This window comes from Hippoglossus hippoglossus, chromosome 17 (genome assembly GCF_009819705.1).
Source record: "Hippoglossus hippoglossus isolate fHipHip1 chromosome 17, fHipHip1.pri, whole genome shotgun sequence".
NCBI lineage: Eukaryota > Metazoa > Chordata > Actinopteri > Pleuronectiformes > Pleuronectidae > Hippoglossus > Hippoglossus hippoglossus.
Genome location: NC_047167.1, coordinates 7,058,076 through 7,080,094, shown reverse-complemented (window position 1 = coordinate 7,080,094; position 22,019 = coordinate 7,058,076). Strand labels below are relative to the sequence as shown.

At 41.2% G+C, this 22,019-nt stretch overlaps 1 protein-coding gene and 1 long non-coding RNA gene across 3 annotated transcripts; both read left to right on the top strand.

Annotated features, from left to right (window-relative positions):
• Window positions 1–41: 41 nt before the first annotated feature.
• On the top strand, window positions 42–5,985 carry LOC117778655. Its single transcript, XR_004616829.1, has 3 exons — window positions 42–164; window positions 701–840; window positions 5,858–5,985. It is a non-coding gene; the product is annotated as an uncharacterized LOC117778655 (long non-coding RNA).
• Window positions 5,986–7,834: 1,849 nt separating this feature from the next.
• On the top strand, window positions 7,835–20,560 carry LOC117778651 (DIS3-like exonuclease 2). 2 transcript variants are annotated; one of them, XM_034614371.1, is made up of 21 exons: window positions 7,835–8,037; window positions 8,864–9,641; window positions 9,728–9,858; window positions 10,331–10,384; window positions 10,599–10,700; window positions 10,780–10,963; window positions 11,181–11,230; window positions 11,924–12,153; window positions 12,234–12,407; window positions 13,208–13,287; window positions 13,419–13,531; window positions 13,722–13,829; window positions 13,952–14,185; window positions 14,773–14,852; window positions 15,023–15,206; window positions 15,897–15,983; window positions 16,327–16,474; window positions 16,763–16,893; window positions 17,267–17,371; window positions 17,693–17,797; window positions 18,338–20,560. In XM_034614371.1, the coding sequence occupies exons 2-21, from the start codon at window positions 8,891–8,893 to the stop codon at window positions 18,437–18,439; spliced, it is 3,153 nt and encodes a 1,050-aa protein (XP_034470262.1). In that variant the 5' UTR covers window positions 7,835–8,037; window positions 8,864–8,890; the 3' UTR covers window positions 18,440–20,560. The 2 variants fall into 2 exon arrangements, with proteins under 2 accessions (XP_034470262.1, XP_034470263.1); XM_034614372.1 differs by having other exon boundaries at window positions 7,931–8,002; window positions 8,860–9,641; window positions 18,338–20,556.
• Window positions 20,561–22,019: the final 1,459 nt, after the last annotated feature.

Sequence of the window (22,019 nt, the reverse complement as noted above, 5' to 3'; positions counted from 1 at the left end):
CTGCCAGTCTGCCGGAGGTGGGCGGAGCGTGGGAAACGACTGGAGCTGTCCGGTGCTGAAAGTAGCGCCCGTAGGAAGAAGAGATGCGAGGGTGGTGTGTGGTGATGATGAAGATGAAGATGGAGGAGCGTGTTTGTCAGACTGAATCATAAGGAAAGCTGGAGGTAACTATAATCGAGACACACATTTAAACATTTGCTGCATGTCTACATGTTGTATTAACAACCTTAGTGTCTTCACTATAACAATAATAATTGTCAAAGATAATAATAATAATTATTATTATATCTCATTTGTTTAGCACTTCTCAAAGCAAAGTTGCAAAGTGCTTCATTAATAAAAAACACATGTAAAAATACATCAAACAAATAACATAAAAACCAACTAAATAAATTCAAGAATTAAAACCCTAACTGAGAATAGAATTTTAAGCATGATCACTCATTACAATAATAAAAGACTGTTGGACTGACGAAGACGTCAAGTCTAAAAATTGTTCCAGACAAGCAGAGATTATATATATATATATATATAGATAGTTACATAGTCATAATAGGCAAATATGTACAATAAAAGTACGGGGGGGGGGGGGGGGGGGGGGGGGTCATGTATTGTTGATAGTTACAAAACATTGTAAGCATTGCTTGTGTGTGCGTGCGGACATTCTGACATGTCATGACTCTGACATTCCCCACCACAGATCAGGAGTCAGCCCCAGACTGTAAATGGCCGTTGCTGTGTGCAGCTCGCCCGGGGTGACTCGCGGGCCATTGCCATGGCAGTGGAAGGTGATGACCACAGAGATCTGCCCGCTGCTCACTGCAGCCAGTGTTGCGGAAGGTATTGCCTGGCCCTGCAGCAACTAAAGCTAAAACTGTAGTATCCACATCTCCCACACCAATCAGCCCCGTGTAATGATGCAGAGGTCAGACACTCAAAGACGGATGGATAACCAGAAACAAGACAGATACCGCTGACAAGAAAGTACCAGTAAATGACATAAATGATTATCAACACTTCCCTATATTTTATACATTGAGGTAAATAACCAAGCAACCTACAGGCTCCATCAGAGAAGATGCATGGTGGAGATGTTGAATCAGGAAAAGAGTTGAAGGGGAGCATGAATGGAAATGAGACGAGACACTGTATGAAGTAACTTCTCCTGCCCCCCCCTCCCTCCATTTCATCTTCTTTTACAAGCTGCACTGCCTCCCCTGGTCTGATGAATATTTGATAGTTATTTGCTGCTTCATCTGCATGCTTTACAACTTCGGTCTGTACGACCGCAACAGTGATCGAGGCTGCTGCACCAGCCGTTCCTTCACTCACGCTCTCTGTTCTCCCCAAGGTTCCTTCAGATTACCCCAGAAAGCAGGGGGAAGGGAAAAAAAGGTCTTATGAGCTCACACACACACGCAGGAGGGACCAGGGCTCAAATAAGGTTTGACCTAAGAAAAGTTTACAATGTTGTGCTTTTAAATGTGTCTTTCGAATGAAAATCTATTGTCAAATTAACAAGTGTGTTTTTTTTTTGTCCTCAATCTTAGGAGTTAGTTGACAGGAAGATAATTGTGATTAGTTATTTGATGTCATAAAAATGGGGTGATCCCTAATGATTGACAGCTGAGACTGACAGCTTGCATCGGCAGGACCTTGACACTGCAGGTCCATCCCCAGATCACCAGTGCTCAGACTCCAAATGACGTCTTTGGCACAAGATCAGCCATCAGACATGACATGTACTCTCCTTGGTCATGCAAAACTCCGAAATAACTTAATCACAACCCTTACTGAACGCAGCTGTGAGTGTGTGTGGATATTTGTGAGAGCGCATGTATGCAGGTGAATAATTCCGTGCCTTTCTCAAGGTGAGACACGTCAACCTCACGTGAATCATACGCTCAGATGTCTGAAAGCTCCAACTGAACGCTCACGAAAACACATAGCTGGTGTTGTCTGATCGTAAAGCACTCCCACACTAACCCTGGAGAATTATGGTGAAGGATGTGTGTATTTGCACACACGAGCGCACACACATACACACTAAGCAAGCGTGAACAGACAGATATGAAATCAACTTGTCAGCAGAGAGAAGAGAGCCACCAGCAAATGAAGGGGTAAAGAAGAACTATATTCATTCTATAAAATTACACATACACATGCACATTCAAACACACACGCATGTTTGTACTTATATCTTAGTGAGGACCCTCATCGACATAATACATCCCCTAGCCCCTTACCCTAAACTTAACCATCCAAACTAAATTCCTAATGAGCACTCTGAGGGGCACTGGCGCTCGGAGTGCTTGTTAGGTATTTAGAGCTCTGCTTTTTTTAACTAAACCCTGCCAGAGCCGCTGGTATCAAGTCCATTTATATTCTTTTACACTATTAATCAGATTTTTTATAATTGCAGTCCTGGCTTAGTGTTTCATTGTTTTTATTTTTAAACATCACAGTCATTGTGTTTGAATTTATTTTATTTTCTCATAGTTTTACTTTTTTTTATTGTTTTTACTTTATTCTACCTATTTTACTACTTCTACTGCATAACCCAACCCCTTGGGAGCGGGCTTTGGTGCGCATGAAATCAGTGTTTATGCTGCACAAGGTCCTACACACGCACACACACACACTTACCCCAACCCCCCCCCCCCCCCACGCACGCACGCACGCTATTTATATATATTTAAATAGAATGATTGGTCGTTGCTGCCCTCTTGCGGTTATAACCAGGATATTTCAATGGTTCTGTTGCCTTCATGGTAAACACAGGAACAATGGACCACTGGGATTGTTACTGAGTTTGTTACTGGGTTTGTTAGTGGTCTTGTTACTGGGTTTGTTACTGGTCTTGTTACTGGTTTGTCATTGGGTTTCTAATGATCACTCTCAATCCCAAGCGGCAACAACCCGGGCTGAGCCATGAAGCCTATGCGGAAGTGCAAAAAGCTGCAGTTCACTGAGTGGCCACTTGAAGCTGGCTCCAAGAAGGAGTCAATTCCCATTGACTCCCATGTTAAAAAGCCCGAGTTTAGAGCAGAATTAAACCTGTTTACAGCCTGGTTCAGAAAACGGGTTTAGTCTCAATCACTAAGGTCCCTCTTCATGACAGCTGTATGGGCGGTGAATACTTTTCTAACTCGCTCGTTTAGATAATATAGAGGTTTGAAATGATGCATAACTATCAATTGATGGACATGTGACGTCCCCGTTAGCTCGTCACTCCAGCTGTTAGCCTGTGGTCTGCTCGGCTTCACCTGAGCTAACAGGTCACTGGGCCACAGGCTGAACATAAAAAGCACTGAACGGGACCTGAGTCTGTGGAGAGGTTTTCACTCACATATCGGATTGGATATTTACGGTTTGTTGTTCGGCTACTTGTCCTGGCGGAGGAGTCGAAGACGTCTGTGCTCAAGTTTCTGTGGTAAGTAAATTGCTGTATTTTAATTGTGTGTTAGTAGTGATGAGCAGGTATCGGTGTCTCTGTACCTGGCTTGTTAGCTTAGCCCCGCTAGCCTCCAGGCAAGATACCAGCAATAATGACGATGCTAACGGGACCGTATTAATGTCATATTAGATGATTGTTTCAGAAATAACGGTAGTGCAGCTGCTGCAGTGTGAAACTCGTTGAGCTGGACTTTGTTATTGCGGCGGTACAGTGAAGTAACGTTGAATTTAAATAGTTTAATTTGACCCCAAACACAGATTATCGTCCTGCAGAAACAGATTTGCTGTGATCGACTGAAACATGGATATTTAACGTCACATCTGCATTTTAAGAGCAGCTGTTTAAAGTAGCATTACGTCTCCCAAAGCTCTTTAGAGTATTAGTGTTGATTTGTGAAAACTAAACTTGTCGGCTACATTCAGTTTTTACATCGTTAATCTTAAACAGACTTTACTGAATCTGTCATGATCTGTCGTGTGTTAAATAAGCGAACATGCAGAATAATGTATTTGTTTGTTTGTCACATGAAAATAAATAATAGCAAGTGTGACTTTACTAGAATAGTCAGTCACAGAGTAAACCTGAGGCTGATGTCCACCACCTATTTCCTAAAGTGAAGTGAAGTGATTATGATCTGATGAACTTTGAAGTAATGCCCTTTTATTTTTACCATGTAAAAGTCTGTTAAGTAGTTAAAGTTGCAGTGTGTAGAATTAAGTGACATCTAGTGGTGAAGTGTCATGTTGCAGCTGAACATTCCTCACCTCACCATCCCCTTCCAAGCTGTGGTAGCTTCAGTTGTTATAAAAACTCAAAAGATTTAGTTTGTCCAGTTTGGACTACTGTAAAAAAAAAACATGGCTGCCTCCGTAGAGAGGACCTGCCCCTGATGTAAATATAAGTATTTAAATATGAAGTATTTAAATATATTAAATATAAAGTATGTAAATATACCGTATGTAAATATACCGTATGTAAATATACCATGACCTATACAGTGACCTGCAGGACTCAGGAGTGAAGGAGCTGTGTGGTTTTCTATAGAGTCCAACCTGTCGGCTAGAGACTCTGAGGTCAGTTCACTGACTGACTTTTGTAGATCTCATATCTATAATACAGCATTTATACCCAATTCATCTAATTTAATTCAACATAATTCCTCTTCATACATAACGTGAATCCATTCATAAATTAATTTTTCACATTTTTAAATATTCAGCTATTTGTTAAAACACATCTGTGTTTAGTTTTGGATTTGTTAAACTGATCTTCAGGACAGAGACCATGTCCAAGTAATATATTTTTCCTGAATCAGGACTCGTTTTTAGTTCAACATGCCTGATTTCGTATTTGTCTTCCATGTTATGAGTCTGTGCTAACATCCGTTTAATTTACAGTTAAGTTTTATTCTTTATTTAGGTTGTATCGCTGCAGACTGTCAGAGATCTGCTGTTCTTCTCTGGCTTCTGCTCTGAGGTCCAACCCCTCTCATCTGAGAGAACTGGATCTTAGTAACAACGACCTGCAGGACTCAGGAGTGAAGGAGCTGCTTGATCTATAGCAGAGTTCAGGCTGTTGACTGGAGACTCTGGGGTCAGTAGATGGTTGGCGTTAGTCCACGCTGCTTTCATCAGTATTTTACTAAACACAGTCAGTATCACACTAAAGATCCAGAGTCTGTACTACGAAGCAGGATTTGTGGTTATCAGATTAACTTCAGGTTTAGTTTTTTCAGTCCTACGAAGCTCGGTCACTTCTTATCGGGGTAAATCACCATGGTAACTTGTGATGAACAGCTAACCTGCTCCGGAGCAGGAAAGTTGGAGATCAACCCATATAAAAGCTCCGCCCACTGACCAAAGTGACACTACACTGTTGTGTGGTGCACACTCTCCTTAAAGGGAAGGATAAGGGAAGTTTAAATCAGTGTCTGGTTGGTTAAGTTGATCTCAGCCGCTAACTCACCCAGTACATCTCAATCGCTCTGTTTCCAGATGCTCCGACTCATCCTGTCACCAAAATACCAAATGAACTCAAGTCAGGTTCCTGAAAATAGGTCCATGTGTTTTTATTGAGTAGTGATGTCAAAGGTTTCCACCACAGTGTGTCCTCAGAGTCAGTGTGTGTCCTCAGAGTCAGTGTGTGTCCTCAGAGTCAGTGTGTGTCCTCAGAGTCAGTGCAGACAGTGTGTGTCAAACTAAAGCAACACTTGATGGTAAGTGTGTGCAGCTCTTAGCGTGTTCATTCCAACACATGAAACATGAAGCAGAGAGGAAGCTGCTCCACCTCTGAACAGGACTCAAGTCCCTGCTGCTCTTTTATACTGGATGTGCTGCATCACTGACTCACAGCTGATGAAGTGAGTCTCTGTAAACACTGATGTCTTCTTTTTCTCAACAGATTGTAGCCGCCATCTTTGTAAAGGTGAGTGTGAAGAGGACAGTGTGTGTGTGGACGGAGGCTGAGCAGTGTCCTGATGATCCACAGAGGCTGAAGCAGCAGCAGCAGCAGCAGCCTGTGTGTAGAGCAACTCTGACTGGGCCTTGTTGCTGGGAGGCAGAGTGGAGACAGAGCTGCAGAGGAATCAGAGGAGGTTAGCTGCTCTGAGATTAGCTCCCTGTGTGTTCCTGTGGATGTGACACAGCATCATCAGTGTATCTGCTCTGCTGCTGCTCTGTCCTTTGACACAGTGTCTGCAGACACTCTCACGCTCCTCCATCTCCTCCACTCTTTTATTCTGTCAGATATTCTGAACACAAACACACTCAGCAGATGAAACATGCAAACTCCACACTAATGACCCCACCTGAGCCGGGATTCAAACCAGGAACCTTCTTGCTGTTATGGGGACAGTGCCAACCACCGTGCAGCCCCAAAATCTTGCCCCTCGCGACCGATTGTGTTTATTCACATGAAGACTCTGTTAATTGAAATGACACAACACCAACCAGAATATATATACACTCTATAAAGAATCACATATAGTGTATTTAAGTCTGCCTTTATTATTTTCCACCTTTGTCCCTCAGTATATATCCATGTGTGTGTATAACCATATTCCGTGTATCTGTTTGTTTATGTGCTTAAGGTTCCTGCATTCACATCACAAATTGATTTTGTTCGACACAAAATTAAACACATTTAAATCACTTTGAGTCCGAGTTTTAAATCAGAGTTTTGTCTCTGGACTTGCATCAGGTGCAGAGCAGTGGTTGCTTTTCCACTTTTTGACCCACAGGTGGTGCTGTAGTATAACAGCAGAACATCCCAGTCAAAGCCTTTTATATACAGTTTGACTGTGGATCATTTCCACCGTGACAAACCAGATGTAACGAGAAGAAAAAGTTCTGTTGTTTCTACTTATCTCTGCATTAATACACAATAAACATCCTTCCACCAACTTTACTGGAAATCATTAGTCTTGTTTTTTTATTTAATCTTGCTAACAAACCAACAAACAGGTGAAAACATCACCTCCTTGCTGCAGGTAAATGAACAGAATCACCAATTTGACATAATGGAAACAACCAGAAGAAAAATGAATGTCATATTTACAGTATGAATAAGAGTCGATAAAGAGCAGAGTGTAAACAGTTTAATAAATATTTTATGATATGTAATAGAAAACTGACCCATGGACGTTTTATACAAACGTAGATGAAGATTATGTGTCTGTCCAGTTTGTGGATTGTTGCCTAAATAATTTCTAAAACAATGAGGTAAATCTGTGTGTGTATGTGCTCGACCACCAGCTCAGAACAACCACAAGGGAGAGACTCTAGCAGGCCTCTGGGAACAGCAGCATGCTGGGAAATAATTGATGATGGGAAGTTCCCAGCAGAGAAAAGTGACAGCTGGAGAAAGTGTCTGAGAGATGATGTCCTGAAGAAAGTGGACATTTTGGGCCTGTTGTGTTGAACAGTTTGTGTTATTTCGTGGAGACACTAGTCTCAACATGATGATTTCACTGAGATTATTTTCAAGCCCATCTCAGTTATTTCTGACTTCAGGATAAGAAATGTTGGACAGTGTCAGTTCCTGACCTTCTTTACCTGACAGGCTCAAGTTCTCACTGTATGGAGAGATCATTATTTGACTTTGTTATGATCCTCAACACACGTGTGTCAGTGTAACATGTGACGCCATGTTCATGAACAAACTGCTCTAACATCTGTCCACCAGATGTTAGAGCTCTGAGGTCCAGTCATGCTCTCCATACAATGCCAATGGAGCCTTCACTCAAACAGTCATGTGTCTGCTTACCCACACTCCTTCATTTGTTCTACTAATACCTAGTATGAAAACTTCAGTTTAATCACTGGGACTCTTTCAAAATATATACCTCTACATTTTATTTTTGTGATTCTTTGTTAATAGTATATAGGTTGTTGAGAATATATCTAGACGGGACGTTTCTGTGCTGTCGGCTGATTGTGACAATTCCGAGTGCACCTAAATGCAGCCTGACCGAAACCTCTCATGTCAGCGGAGGTAGAGTAGCCGTTAGCATTTTGCTCTGAAGCTAACAGTTTAACACCCAGTGGACCAGGAAGCTGATAGTTTAACGCCCAGTGGAACAGGTACTGTTAGACACGTTGTGGGTTCACCTCTGTGGTTTTCACTCGTTTGTCGTTGTCTGACGTACAAGTTGTTATCTAACGTTGAACTAACCCCTCCGCGTTGTGAGTCGCTAGCCGATGCTAGTCCAGCTCTGCTAACATCTGCCATTTAATGTTAGCGAGCGGCTAGCTGCTAGCTAGGTTACCCTGAGAAAGACTCTACCAAAGACGATGAGATGACACAGCTCTTCTCTCGTTTAACGTTCGTGAGTGCTAAGCTAACAGTGACTATGTTACATGACAGCCATGTTGATGCGATGGCCATGTGAGTTTAGATCAGTGGACTACAACATGTCAGCTGTTTTCATTCATCAAATCAGGTTTACATAATGATCTCCACTTTCTGTTTCGAGTTCACTGAATTAAAAGCATTACTCCTGAAACAAAACTACTTTGAATGCAAGTTACATTTATTGACTCATGCCGAGGGGCAACACTCATTATTTTTTATGTTGTATTGAGGTTTTTCAGATTTTAACACAATACGCAGCTCAAAGAGGAATAGTTTCCATAACCCTGTACACATCACAATAACAAACAGTACATTCAAAGAACTGGAATTTCTATCACCAGTCCACCCTCATATTTCATTCCCCACAATCTGACTTTATATAGGTTAACAATATATTTACTCCATTTTTCAATTGAATCGTCCCATCTTTCAATGCTCCTGAATGAAATAGTTCATATGAGGCAACTTTGCTTGATCTCAGCGAACCAGTCCAGTCTGGGCTCCCTGGTGTTTGCCACCTTCTCATCTAAATCTGTTTATTCTGTGCTTTTTCAGAGGCAGCGTCTTTAAAGGGTTTGCCACATGGATTCTCCTCTGCAATCTAAGAAGGCTCACATGAATCGAGACCCGAAGCGCAAACAGGATCAGACAAGCACCCCTCCTCAGAAAGATGCTTATGCCAGACTTCTGAGCCAGCACCGCAGCAGCAAGTTCAATTTGTATCTGGACCAATATGCAAAGGACTTGTCAATTCAAAGGGAAGGAACTTTGCCAAGCACGCTGGTCAAAGCCCAGAGTGACAGGCTGAACATACCACAGCGCAAAAGGGACCAAGTGCTTAATGATTTCTCTGATTCAAGTGACTTCTCCCCCTCATCTTTGAAAAGTAAAGGAGAGGAGAGTTCACTGGCTCTGCACATGGAGAAGCTGAGCGGTCGCACTGCGCCGCAGGACTGTGAAAGGAAGCAAGATGTCACTGACAGGCAGCGACGGGGACAGAGGAGGGACACCACCACCAGCCAAGACGGAGACATTGAGTCTGGAGAGGAGTTCAGCTCTGTCACACTTAGTGATTCCTACAAACAACAGAAGCAGCAGAAGAAAAATAAGGACTCCTTTGCCTCTAAAGAGCCCAACTTTGATGGACGTCCCCAGTCCCCAAAGAAAGCCGGCACAAGTGGACAGGAACAAGAGAAGATGAAGAAGCCGAAGAAAAAGAATCTGCCCCAGCATGCAGAAGAAGAGAAGAGCCCAGAAGTGCCTGGAGCTGTTACTCAAATGTCAAGGCCCAAGTCTCCTTATGGTAAAGACAAGAAAACGCAGCAAATCCGAGGTAAATTGGTGTTTGACACATTCGTTCTCAGCAGGTGTAGACAAATTTAATTGTGATGGATTATATCAATTTCCATTTCTTTTTAGCTTCAACTACCAATTCTCCGGCAGACAGAAGCAAAAACAAAGGAGGAAAAGGATCCAAGAAACAAGTGTTTGACTCTTACATGACAGCTGAGGACGTTTCCCATGGCCTGAAGAGAGGAGAGCTTTTTCAAGTACAGTGTAACTTCCTAAACCATAGTAAACTTACACAATTACACAGGGGGTGAAATGATGTGGACATGCTGATTTTATACGTTTAATAATGTATTTGATTATAATTTCATGAGTGCAACTTGATGAAAATTATTATTAGGATACTTTTGTATTTTTGTCCCGTTTAAGTCCCTTTTCCTTACCTTTCCTGTCATTTTAAAGGGGAAAAAAAGAATCCATGAATATGTAACATTCAAGCACAAAACTTGTAAAGACTTGAAACTCGGCTGGACTGATACAGACCCACCCTGAGTCCCTTTGTCATTTCACTCGATGTCAATGTCAAGTAAATGAGCACGAAACTAGTTGAACTACAACAGGTGTGGAGCCTCCAGAACCTGTGGCAGACGTCTGTTTTACCATCTCTGATAATTCAGACTCAAGGACACTTTCTTCAAGTTAATTGTCAAATTCTGCCTACTTCCTCTGCAGGGACAACTAAGAATCAACCCTAAGAAGTACCAGGAAGCTTTCATCCCATCTCCTGTAAGTTTCATTTAGCTTATAGAGTATTTTTGCACCACGAATGAATTCAGTAAATAATCTTTCGTGCCTCCGTAACCTGTTTAGTTCTGTATAACCGACTGGTTGCTATCCCGTAGTGAATGAGAAAGTGGGACTTTACATGTGGTTTCATTGTATTAGCCACTACCAGAACATCGATCTTTAGAAAAGTTAGAAATCTCTTGTGTGTTTGCAGGATGACATGCGGGATATATTCCTGGATGGGATTGTAGCTCGCAACAGAGCGCTGAACGGAGATGTTGTGGTGATACAAGTCCTACCTCGAGAGCAGTGGAAGGTAAAGTACACTTACCTCTCTTTCGGTACAGTGTACTTATAGTTTGAAGCTTCGTATCTCAAACTTTGTGTCTGTCCAGGTTGTGAGGTCAGATACTGACTGCGAGGGCACCAGTGAGTCAGAGACACAGAGAGAACGTCCGGTGAAAACACCCCAGAAGAAGAAAGAGCACACCCCCAGGCCTGATGCTACTGTGGGCGATCGCTGTAGGGACCAGGATGAACTCTTAATCAAGGTTCAGAATATCACCCTCAGTGACACAGGTACTGTGAAGAAGTAGTCAATGTAGCAGTCATTGCAAATCATTATTCAGGAAGTGTGTTTACCCAATCTAATGATTCTGTTTCAATTAGGTAACTGTCAGTAAACACTGTTTCACTGACTATTCACTAATCTGAAGAGCGTGTCAATCACAGATGATCTTTAATTGTAATAGTTCAATAATCTGTATCATTTTTTTCCTCACTGGACTCCTTGAAGATCCGTCAACCCCTCGGTCCAACGGGGAAATACTCCAAAAGACAGCTAAAGTGAGTTTCTACTTATCTTCAATGTGCAGAGCAAGAACAGTTTTTCACGCACTGCGGTCAAAGCTCAACATTGCAGAACTTTTACGAACAATTACGTTTCCAATAGAAACTAAGCATCTAGCTTGGTACGGAATGCACAATGGGAAAACGAACCTAGCCCAGCCTTAACCTGACAGGCATCCTAATTTCTGCCCAATGCAATTAATATAAGGTGGACTGAGTTTGTGTTAGCCTGTCCCTGACACGCATGGTTATTGCTCATTTTCTCCAATTACTGACGTGCAGTGTAAAAAATCAGCCAAGCAAACGTGACCAACCTTACACGAACCGAATATCTTTTAAAGATTTCCGTCCGTACCCGGCCTGGCTCATTTGTTATATCCTCACTCTAATGTTCATACTTCACAATAAAACAAAGTATAACTCACCCATTTGGAATGCTTTTACTGAAAAACCTGGGGATTTAGAGATGGTATTCTTATACTACAAAGGTTCTGCTTGTTGTTTCTCTTGTTCATCAGCAGTGCCTTTTCCTCATATTTCTTGTGCACATTAAACTTATTTAAGTAGTTAAAACAACAGAGATTTAGAAAAGAAACAAAAGTTACTAAAAAATATCCCACAGCATAGATGCTACTGTTCTGGAAATGAGTCCTCACTGTACTCCTCTCGCCCTTTGTGTCTGTCTGCCAGGTGGTCTACATTGTTGAGAAGAAACACTCCAGAGCAGCGACAGGCTTCATCAAGTTCCTACCAGACAAGCCCTTTGCCATGTTTGCCCCCGTGGACCACCGGGTGCCTCGCATTAACGTTCCCCTGGTTGACTGCCCTGATGACTTTAGTTCCCGCTCGGGTGACTACATTAACACGTTGTTCATCTGTCGCATCACCAACTGGTCAGCCGACAGCAACTTTGCAGAAGGGTGTGTATAGATGCACGGTGCGGTAGATGGTATATAACCTTGCAACCACTCTGATTGTCTCCTAATGTTTTCCCCTTCAGACAACTGGCTAAGACTCTGGGTCAAGCTGGAGAAATCGAACCAGAGACAGAGGGCATCCTGACAGAGTATGATGTGGATTCTTCTGAGTTCTCAGATAGCGTGTTGGACTGCCTGCCCAAGAACCTGCCCTGGACCATCCCACCTGAGGAGCTGACGAAGAGGAGAGACCTGAGGTACAACTGGGGAAATCACTACATGTCTATGTACTCTTCCCTCCCTCTTTATTAGGAAACATGCTTTTTGAATTGGAACATACGGATACAGATTTTTACTTGAGGATAACTGGAGATGCTATGGATCCCCAAAACTCATGGTTCGGATGAGATGGTTGTTTTGAGTCGAGGATTGGCTCATTTTGCAGAACAGCAATTTCTTAATGAACAGTTGAAGAACATTTCTTATAATAACATAACATTTCTCTAAGTAAGTGTTTTGCTCCACTGTTTCCTTGTAGAGCTGTCTGCTCTCCACATTCCTCAGTCTCTCCCTCTCATGCGCACGCTTTCGTCCATAAAGTTTTACCGTCGATGCAGACAGACCTTATAGTTTCAGCTGCTGTCATATGGCTTTCTCTTGGTTTTTTTCCACCACTCTTCCTCTGTCAACAGTATATTACTCCTGGAAGCCAAAAATGGTCCCACTTAAATTATGTGGCAAGCTTCTTCAAATCTTCCTCTCCTCTAATACCCATGGCTTTCACCGTCTATCATTACTTTTAAAAGTCGCAACCAGTAAAACTGTATCTTACAGTAATATGTAATCTTTGCAGTTAATCTGCACTTTAAATGCATTCCTGGGATTGATCTGTTACACCACTTACTGTATATATTATTTACAGATCACAATATAATAGGACTACTAATAATTTCAAGCTTTTTCATCCAATGAGAGCAAGCAAGTGCATCAAATCTTAATTTAGACCATGTGTCCATACAACAAGATTCTCAGAGCAATGTTTTTTCATTACGTACAGGAACGAGTGTATCTTCACAATCGACCCGGCCACTGCCAGAGATTTGGATGACGCTCTTTCCTGTAAACAACTCCCAGATGGTAAACTGCTGCCAGACTCTCGTGATGATGATGTGTTCTGATTTAAAGATGTGTGATGCTCATGTTGAAGGATTGTGTTATTTAGGAGGTTTTGGTTATATTATGTTTACACTGGATATTTTTCAACACAGGAAACTTTGAGATGGGAGTTCACATTGCTGACGTGAGCTATTTTGTGGACGAGGACAATGCTCTGGATGCCATTGCCAGCCAAAGAGCAACTAGTGTGTACCTTGTTCAGAAGGTGAGGACACCTGCTCCAACACTTTTAACAAGCTGCTTCATTCAATTTTCATATTTTGAACAAGTATTTGACCATAACCTTCTCAGCAATCCACATATTACTGATGTGACTGCCAATTTCTCTGTTGCAGCCTAACTGTTATATCTTTGTTTATATACCCTGTGTGTTCACATGTTTTGTCATCATCCAGGTGATCCCCATGTTACCTCGGTTGCTCTGTGAGGAGCTGTGCAGTCTCAACCCTCTCACCGACAGACTTACCTTCTCTGTCATTTGGAAAATTACACCCGAGGGGAAGGTATGATCATCCAAAATTGACTGAGCTGTTTATAATTGTCACAGATATAGAGGGGTGAAGGGTAGGATTGCTGATTGATTTATTTCATCTCTTTGGTTCCACTTCACTTGCCCACTCTCCAGATCCTGAGTGAGTGGTTTGGCCGCTCAGTGATCCGCTCCTGTGTGAAATTGAGTTATGACCATGCTCAGAGCATGATCGAGGCCCCTGAGAAATTGTTCTCCGCTGGGGAGCTGCCACCTGTGGACCCTGTGCACCCCATCGATGAGATCCACCAGGCTGTGCTCAACCTGCACTCTATTGCCAAGAACCTCCGAGCTCAACGCTTCTCAGGCGGAGCCCTCAGGCTAGACCAGGTCAGTCCCACATGCTGCTATTTGACTATTCTGTGCTGCCTTTTCTAAACAATGTACTACACACTGGTCCATGACAGCGATGTCAGAAAGAGACCATCATGCTTCCTAACTCAACTTATTTGAGGTTTCAGTACAGGTCCATTAAAGGGATAGTTCAAAGAAAAAGAAAAATCCACTCTATCTACTCACCACTATGCCGATGAAGGGGTGGGGGAAGTGTTTGAGTCCACAAAACACTTTTTGAGTTTTAGGGGTAAACAGTGTTGCAGCCCAATCCAATACAGTTGAAGTAACTGGGGACCATTTCTTCAAACAGATCAGGGAGCATATTCAGATCTTTAACCTTTTGGGGTTTTTTTTGACTTTTTTGTGAATTTCATACTGTCTTTATAATTCATCTTATGTTTTGTAATCCTTACAATCTCTTTCATTGTTCAGAAATAGGACTCTGCCAATGTTTTCGATATTTCTTACTTTATTTCAAAATAAGAACAATTATCAAAGATAAATTGACAATTATCCAGATTTCCCAGTTTGCCAGCTTCATAACATTATCTTGTGTACCCGCATTGTGTTCTTCGTTCTAGATGAAACTTTCTTTCACCCTGGATAGAGAGACCATGATGCCTCAGGGCTGCTATGTTTATCAGTACAGAGACAGCAACAAGTGAGTAACAAACCCTCCTCAGATGCATCTGTGTCTGTGTCCTTCTGTTTCTCCCAAATATTTGACAAGGCAGATTTATAACTTAGGTTCAAATGCATTCTTTTGATCAAACCTCCATTCTTCCCATTTCTTAAATTCCTCCTCTGTCGCTCTTTAACTCTTTTCTCTAGGTTGGTGGAAGAGTTCATGCTGCTGGCGAACATCGCCACCGCCCACCACATCTACCGCAAATTTCCTGACCTGGCCCTGCTCAGGCGCCACCCTCCACCAAAAGCCAAGATGGTGGATGAGCTGCAGGAGCTGTGTGACCAGTTGGGCATCGACCTTGACCTGTCGTCTGCAGGAGCATTGCATGTAGGTGCTCATAATGCAGATGTCACCTGATTTCGGTTCAAAATTGGGGGGAAAAGTGTTAAATTGTTCATTTGTCACTTTTCTCCTGATGTCTGTCATCTGTGTTGCATCATCACACAAGGAATAAAATCATTGAATACAAATGAAAAATAATTACGTGATGAAAAAGGCTATTTCTGTATTGCGACATTTGTTTATTTATTTGTATATTTATTTCTGCATTTATTAACTAATTTCTACATTAATACATTCCTACATTTATTTTTATTTCTGTATACCTACATGTATTTAATTATTTATTAGCTTGGCTGTCTTAACTATTAGCTAAACGAAAGCGGCTAATACTGAGCTATAGGCAAAGCTCCTGTGTACCAACCAACTCAAGACAGAAGTAGTAGATCCGATGACACACCTCTGTAACCAATCCGGCTGGAGACTTAGTTAACCCCGCCCACACAGTAAACATATGGACACAGAAATGCATAAAGTAATAATATTACATGTAGAAATACAGAAATGGCCTGTTTCATCACTATTCATTTTTTCATTTTATTTATTTATTCATACATATGTCATTTTTTGTCCTAATACAATCATTCATCTCAGTCCCCAAATGAAAAAGATGTTAAAGGAAACCTGAAAATATTAATGATTGAATTATTTTTATTGTTTCCCCCCCCCAATATGCAGAGGAGCCTCAATACTACTCTTGGTGATGATGAGTACTCCAGTTACAGAAAAGAAGTCCTCACCCACATGTGCTCCAGACCCATGCAGGTGGGAGCTCAGTAGCTACTGCAGAAAAGCATTGTCCCTATTCATAGTAGATATAAAGTATAGTACAAATATTTAGCTCTATTATCAATTTGTGTGGGATTGACTTTTGCATGTAAACTGAAGAATAGCTTAATGAGTCAATTGCGAGAAGTAAAGTTTTGAAATAGTTGTTAAATCGGTTATTAAATATAAAATAGTATTTATGGGATTGAGAAGTGAAAACAACAACTTGAACATTAGTCTGTAATATTTAATGAACCAATATTATTTATCTCCCAGATTACACACTGTTAATCTGTAGGATCTGTGTATGTATTTAATCTGGATTGTTGGTGTCTCCCAGATGGCGTTGTACTTCTCCACAGGCGTAGTGAAGGACGAGCCGCTGTTTAAGCACTACGCCCTCAACGTTCCTTTCTACACACACTTCACCTCACCCATCAGGCGCTACGCTGACATCATTGTGCACCGCCTGCTGGCTGCTTCCCTGAGTGTGTACCTTCATTACAAAACAGCCTCTCTGAGACACACACACTTAAGCAGATAACAGAAGGCCTTGTTTGTCAAGGACATTGCTTCATTGTGTTGCAGGACATTTCTGGTTGTTAATGTAGAAAAGAACAAAGCAGCCTCAGACCTGATTCTGACTTGATGTTTTTCCTGTTGCCTTTGTCGTTGTTTACGCACTTCCTACCTGTCTGCATGTATGTATGAATTATTTATTTTGTTTGGCTCATACTTATTTTGTTCACGTCTGTCCTCTCCACGTGCTCACACAGAGTGCGGGCCTCACTTAAGGCTGTCAACAGAGGAAGTGGGAAAACAGGCATCGCACTGTAATGACAAGAAGACGGTGTCAAAGCGAGTCCAGGAGCTCAGCTCGGAGCTCTTCTTTGGAGTTTTTGTAAAGGTGGGTAACAAAATAACAACACACTGTCAGCAAGTGGGACCAACTAAAACATTTCTCTTGTGTCAGGTTTGATTTTAACCAAATACTTCTATATCAAGTACATAATTTGTGACTCCCTTTGTGATTTTTCTTTTTAATCTTTAAGTCTGAGGAAACATTTTGTATTTTCTCTGATATGGGACATTTATTCTTCACCACAGTTTCATATTATTATATTTTGAGACTAGTATTTCCTGTGGCTTCCACCCTGGGCTGTGATCATAGAGTTGTAGGTTATATTGTATCCTCCTTAAATAAAAAAATGTTTGGAGCAATTCAGCTACATGATTTAAACGTGATATAGTTTATTCCAAGGTCTGTTTGTTCTCCACAGGAGTGTGGCCCCCTGGACTCTGAGGCCATGGTGATGGGGGTGTTGGATCAGTCGTTTGATGTGCTGGTTCTCCGCTACGGAGTACAGAAACGCATCTACTGCAAGGTCAGCTGCAATTCTCTCCAATAACAGGGAACGGCTTCTAAATATATTCAGTAAATTTGTGCATACTAGTACTTTTAGTTTTTCAGATGCACTCAATTTAAGGAAAACTTTTATAGTTTTTAGCTTCATATTCACATTTATGCATATGTTCTTAATCATGTAACTGTGTAGATGGACGTTCACTTTTACTTACTAAAAAAAGGATAGAAATGAGTTGGTCCAGAGATCGAAAGTGTGAGTGTCCTACAAGACGGCACCACAGCGGTAGGTCCAGTGACTATTTCATCTAAACCTGTTTGAAACCATTTGTTTTCACTTTAGTCTGTTGCGGGCCTGGCCTCATTTCACCATCGTAGGGTGGGAAAGAAATCTGAGCTGACCCTGACCTGGACACCAGAAGACTTAGAGAAACCTCCAGTGGAGCAGGTGAGGACCACAGCCACTGGAAATGATTTTGTTACAGTCTGACCTGCTCTTAGATTAAGTTATTTAATGCACATAAAAATGGAGAAAGAGATTGAAGGTTTCATATCTATCATGTACGTCTTCAATGAATGATGAAGGTGCTCTTTTCACAATAAGCATGGTTTGATAATATATGAAAGTGACAGGAGAAAACTCAGTAGATCACGGACCCTAAGGCCCAACAGTCCCCGTATAAAACCAATTGAATTCAAAAGATCCAGATGTTTATTTGGATCTTTTATCAAGATTCATTCATTATTCTCTGAGAAACCTAATTATTTCCTGAAAGCCTTATCTCCGATGTTAAAGAAAATGGGGGGAAAAAATCCTAGATCTGCCCCCTGATCTGGGATCCACCTCAAAATGTAATGGGTTCGTTCCTGACCCATATCGCACCCTTCCACCAAGTTTCATTGTAATCTGCAGAATCAGCATAACTAACAAACCAAAACATAACTCCTTAGACCGTCAGATGTTCATCATTTGTTGTTTCCTTTACAGATCATTTCACTCTTCACTCTGGTGGAGGTGCAGCTACAAGACGACAGCGCTCCGATGAAATACAGCGCAGTGCTCAAGAGGCCCGATGACGACGCACCATAAATACAGGGATGTGCCCTGGTGCTCACCAACACTTACACAGAAGTTTGGGATTGCACTTTTTCTTTTGTTGATTCATAGACTTGACATGTAGTTTAGAAGCAGTATTACTGTGTGGGGCAAGGACGTCACAGATCAGATCAGAGTCCGATTTAATTTGAAGTTCCTACTGAGTTTCTGTCTCAATGTAAACAACCAACCCAGTGCAAGTCAAGTTTTAACCCACAGATAACACACATTTATAAATATTCATTTTCAAGCTTGGCATCCATCTTTTATGTATGCAATGGTAAGTGGTTTGGAACAAATATATGTTTTAAGATAATATCAGTCCATTCAAGTCTTAGATAAAATCCTAATGGTCAAATGTTTCAGTTTTTATGTAACTCAGTAAGGATTTCAAATTGACCTTGGCCTCAGTTTTGGCTGTGAAATTAACAAAGCAGCAATGACTTTTATTTTGCTGATGATTTATTGACCTAATGAGGTCAGCATTGATGTGACATAACTGTTGCACAATGTCAATTGTGTAAAAACTGATTTTTAACTATTTTTAGTTTAATATCATTGACAGGTTTCCTAGAAAGAGAGGACACCCATGTCTGTGTTTGCAAACCATATCACTACTTATGTTTGGCTGTGGTGGGCGTAGAGGACTAAGGGCCCGCTCTCACACATGCAAATGTTTCATCGGAGTTCCACTTGGATGGACTTTGCCCCACAACATTCGCTTCACACTAGTGTATGTGTGAACGTGCCTTTAGACTACATCTGATTCAAGGAACAGGTAAAGGAACGTTTGCTTAGGAACAAAATACCTCCTGCCATGTGTCATCTATGAGTTTTTATAGAACCTGTGTGTATTTATAGTGTTTTATACAGGACGTGTTTTCTTTTGGCTGTGTCTGGGGTGTCAGTCATGGCAAGGGAACGACTTCAGGTTATTCATGTCTAAGTCATGAAGTCCAGCTTACAGGAGATGATAATTTTTTTAAATGAGGGCTTCATGCATCTAACATGTTCTCACAGAAGGTAGCAGAGGTGTGCAAGTGAGGCCAAAGTTTCATTATTTATCAACTCATTGTTTTTTTTTTTAATACAAAACATGGGAATGACTTGAATGTATGGTGACCGAGACGTCTCACACAAGCACATTGACAGAAAACACGAATGCAAAAACCACAACAGAAAGACAATCACAATGGAAGTGAGAGACAATGGATGTTGACGATGAAAAGTGCAGAGTTACTTGCAGCTATTAGCTATCAAATAGTCAAGGTTTTCACAAACAACTGCTCACTTGACAACGCAAAGTAAGTCTGCTCTTTTACTCTAAACATCTATTGTCGCTCTCATCCGTTTTGATTGTGTTGTCCCGTTTGTGTTGTCTGTTAACCCAGTTGTGTGAGGCGTCTGTATGAATGTGATTCGCTGCTGAAAACGTTTAGTTGCCTTAAGATCGTAATTAATTCTGTGTTGGCTGATGTGCTTTGGAATGATTTCCAACAGTGTTTGTTTGTTTGGTTTTTAATGATCAAATTTGTGCAGCACCAGTACTTGATAGACCTCCTAAATATCGACATCGGACTGACTTTCATTCCAGCTGCACATTTTAAAATGGCCGTGGGCTCCACCTTTGCTTTGAGTCAGTGTACGTCTTCAGTTGCCTCCTCATTCTGACTCTAATTGAACTGTGCCATGTTGTCGTACAGATTAGCTGCTACCTCTGCACAATTTTTTTCAATTCCTTTTCATTGCCATAATTTTTAGGCCTGTCAGAGTTTTCTTTTCGAATACCTCCCAGCTGATGCTTTTAATTTATTTAGTTTTACATTGACATTATGTGGCATGAGCTTTAAATGTATTTTTAAACCAGTAAGTGGTTAGTAGTCGAAAACAACTTTAGTCGTAAATGTGTTTTTGTGATTAAACTTTGAATCCAGTTAAAGCAGAATGAGATTTAACAACAACCTCTGTATGTTCTGTAAAATACACTCACCTGTATCTTACACTCTGGTTAAAATTCAATGTGCATTTGTTCTCCGCTACACCACTATACAGAGAAATAGAGCGCTGTCTTTGTGTCTAAGTAAATAAATATGTACATGACATCCACTGGGAAAATAACGACTCCAATTGTGTTTCTTTCTTACCTCTGAAAAGGAGCTTGTCTGTTTGTTTGTAAACAAGATTAAGCAAAAACGACCAAATGGATGACTAGCAAACTTAATGAAAGGATGAGGTACTGTATGGGTCAAGGAAGACCCCATTACATTTAGTTGTAGATCCAGATCGAGACTTTTTTTAACATTGCGACGTCTGTATGAGGACATATTTCTTAATTTCTAAGTGGTGGAGGAATTACTCAAACATCTGTTAAGTGAAAGTACAAATGAATAGACAAATGTACTAAAGTAAAAGTACCACAATACTGTATCTACTTGTGTAATATTAAGTAAGTACTTGCTTTTAAATATTCCAAAACTGTAAAAGTAATTGCAGAGTATATCCTATTACTACACTGCATCAGTATGGACTGGAGTCTCAGCCTCTTCTGGATTCATTTCAGGAGTTTATTCTTCACCAGTAATGCTGCTGCTGCAGGAGGCGGGCTCTAATAATGCCTGCCTGCTCTGATTGGATCAGTGGACAATTCTCCTTGTTATTGATTACTTTTTAAAATCTATGTCAACATGTAACGCAATGCATTATATAAATGTAGTGGAGTAAAAGTAAAAAGTACCTGACAATAAATTTACTTAATTAGAGATACATGAAAAATGTACTCAACTTAAGTAACTAAGTAAATATACTTTGTTACATCTCACCACTGGTGCAGATCATTTTGTATTTTGTTTGTTTTTTAATTTTCGGGGCAGCAGTTTTGTTTTAACACAACTGAAACTTGGAGGTGAGTCACTGAAGATGAGGTGGGGAACTCACATTCTGCGTGTGAGTGAGCGATCACTGCTGCAGTGAGTGATGCATTTACGACTCCACAATCTAATGAACCACACTGTGGCACTGCCCTCCTCTGTTGAGCTGATACAGTGAATACACAGATAAACTGTGTTCTTTATTACCAAGGAGGGTCTGTTGTTAATCAACCATAAAGTCAGTTCAACAGTGTGACGCAGATTGTGATTTGGACTTCCGTCACAGTTTATGATCGCCAGTTTAATGTAGTTGCTGTATACTCCACACCCGATGAATAAAACTTCCACACATTTTCTTCCCTACTTGTCCAGTTTAAAATACCGGTCAAAGTTCGCAGCTACCTGGTGAACAAATGGAGAATCCAGCTGATCGCTGAAGAGCAGGATGTTTCCTCCAGGAGTTAGAGAGCAGGGCGGAGATAAAAGGAGTGTGAATGTTGGACTAAGGTTTCTAACATGAACACAAAACAGCTAAATGCTAGAATGACACTCAGTAGTCGGCATAGCACCGCCAAGGCCCAACAGTCCCCCTATGAAAACACATACAAATTCACCAGATTAACAAAGACACTTGTTACAATTGGCTGCCATGCTGGTGCCACACATCCATTTCCTGATGTTGAGCAGGTTACAGTTATTTAGCACTA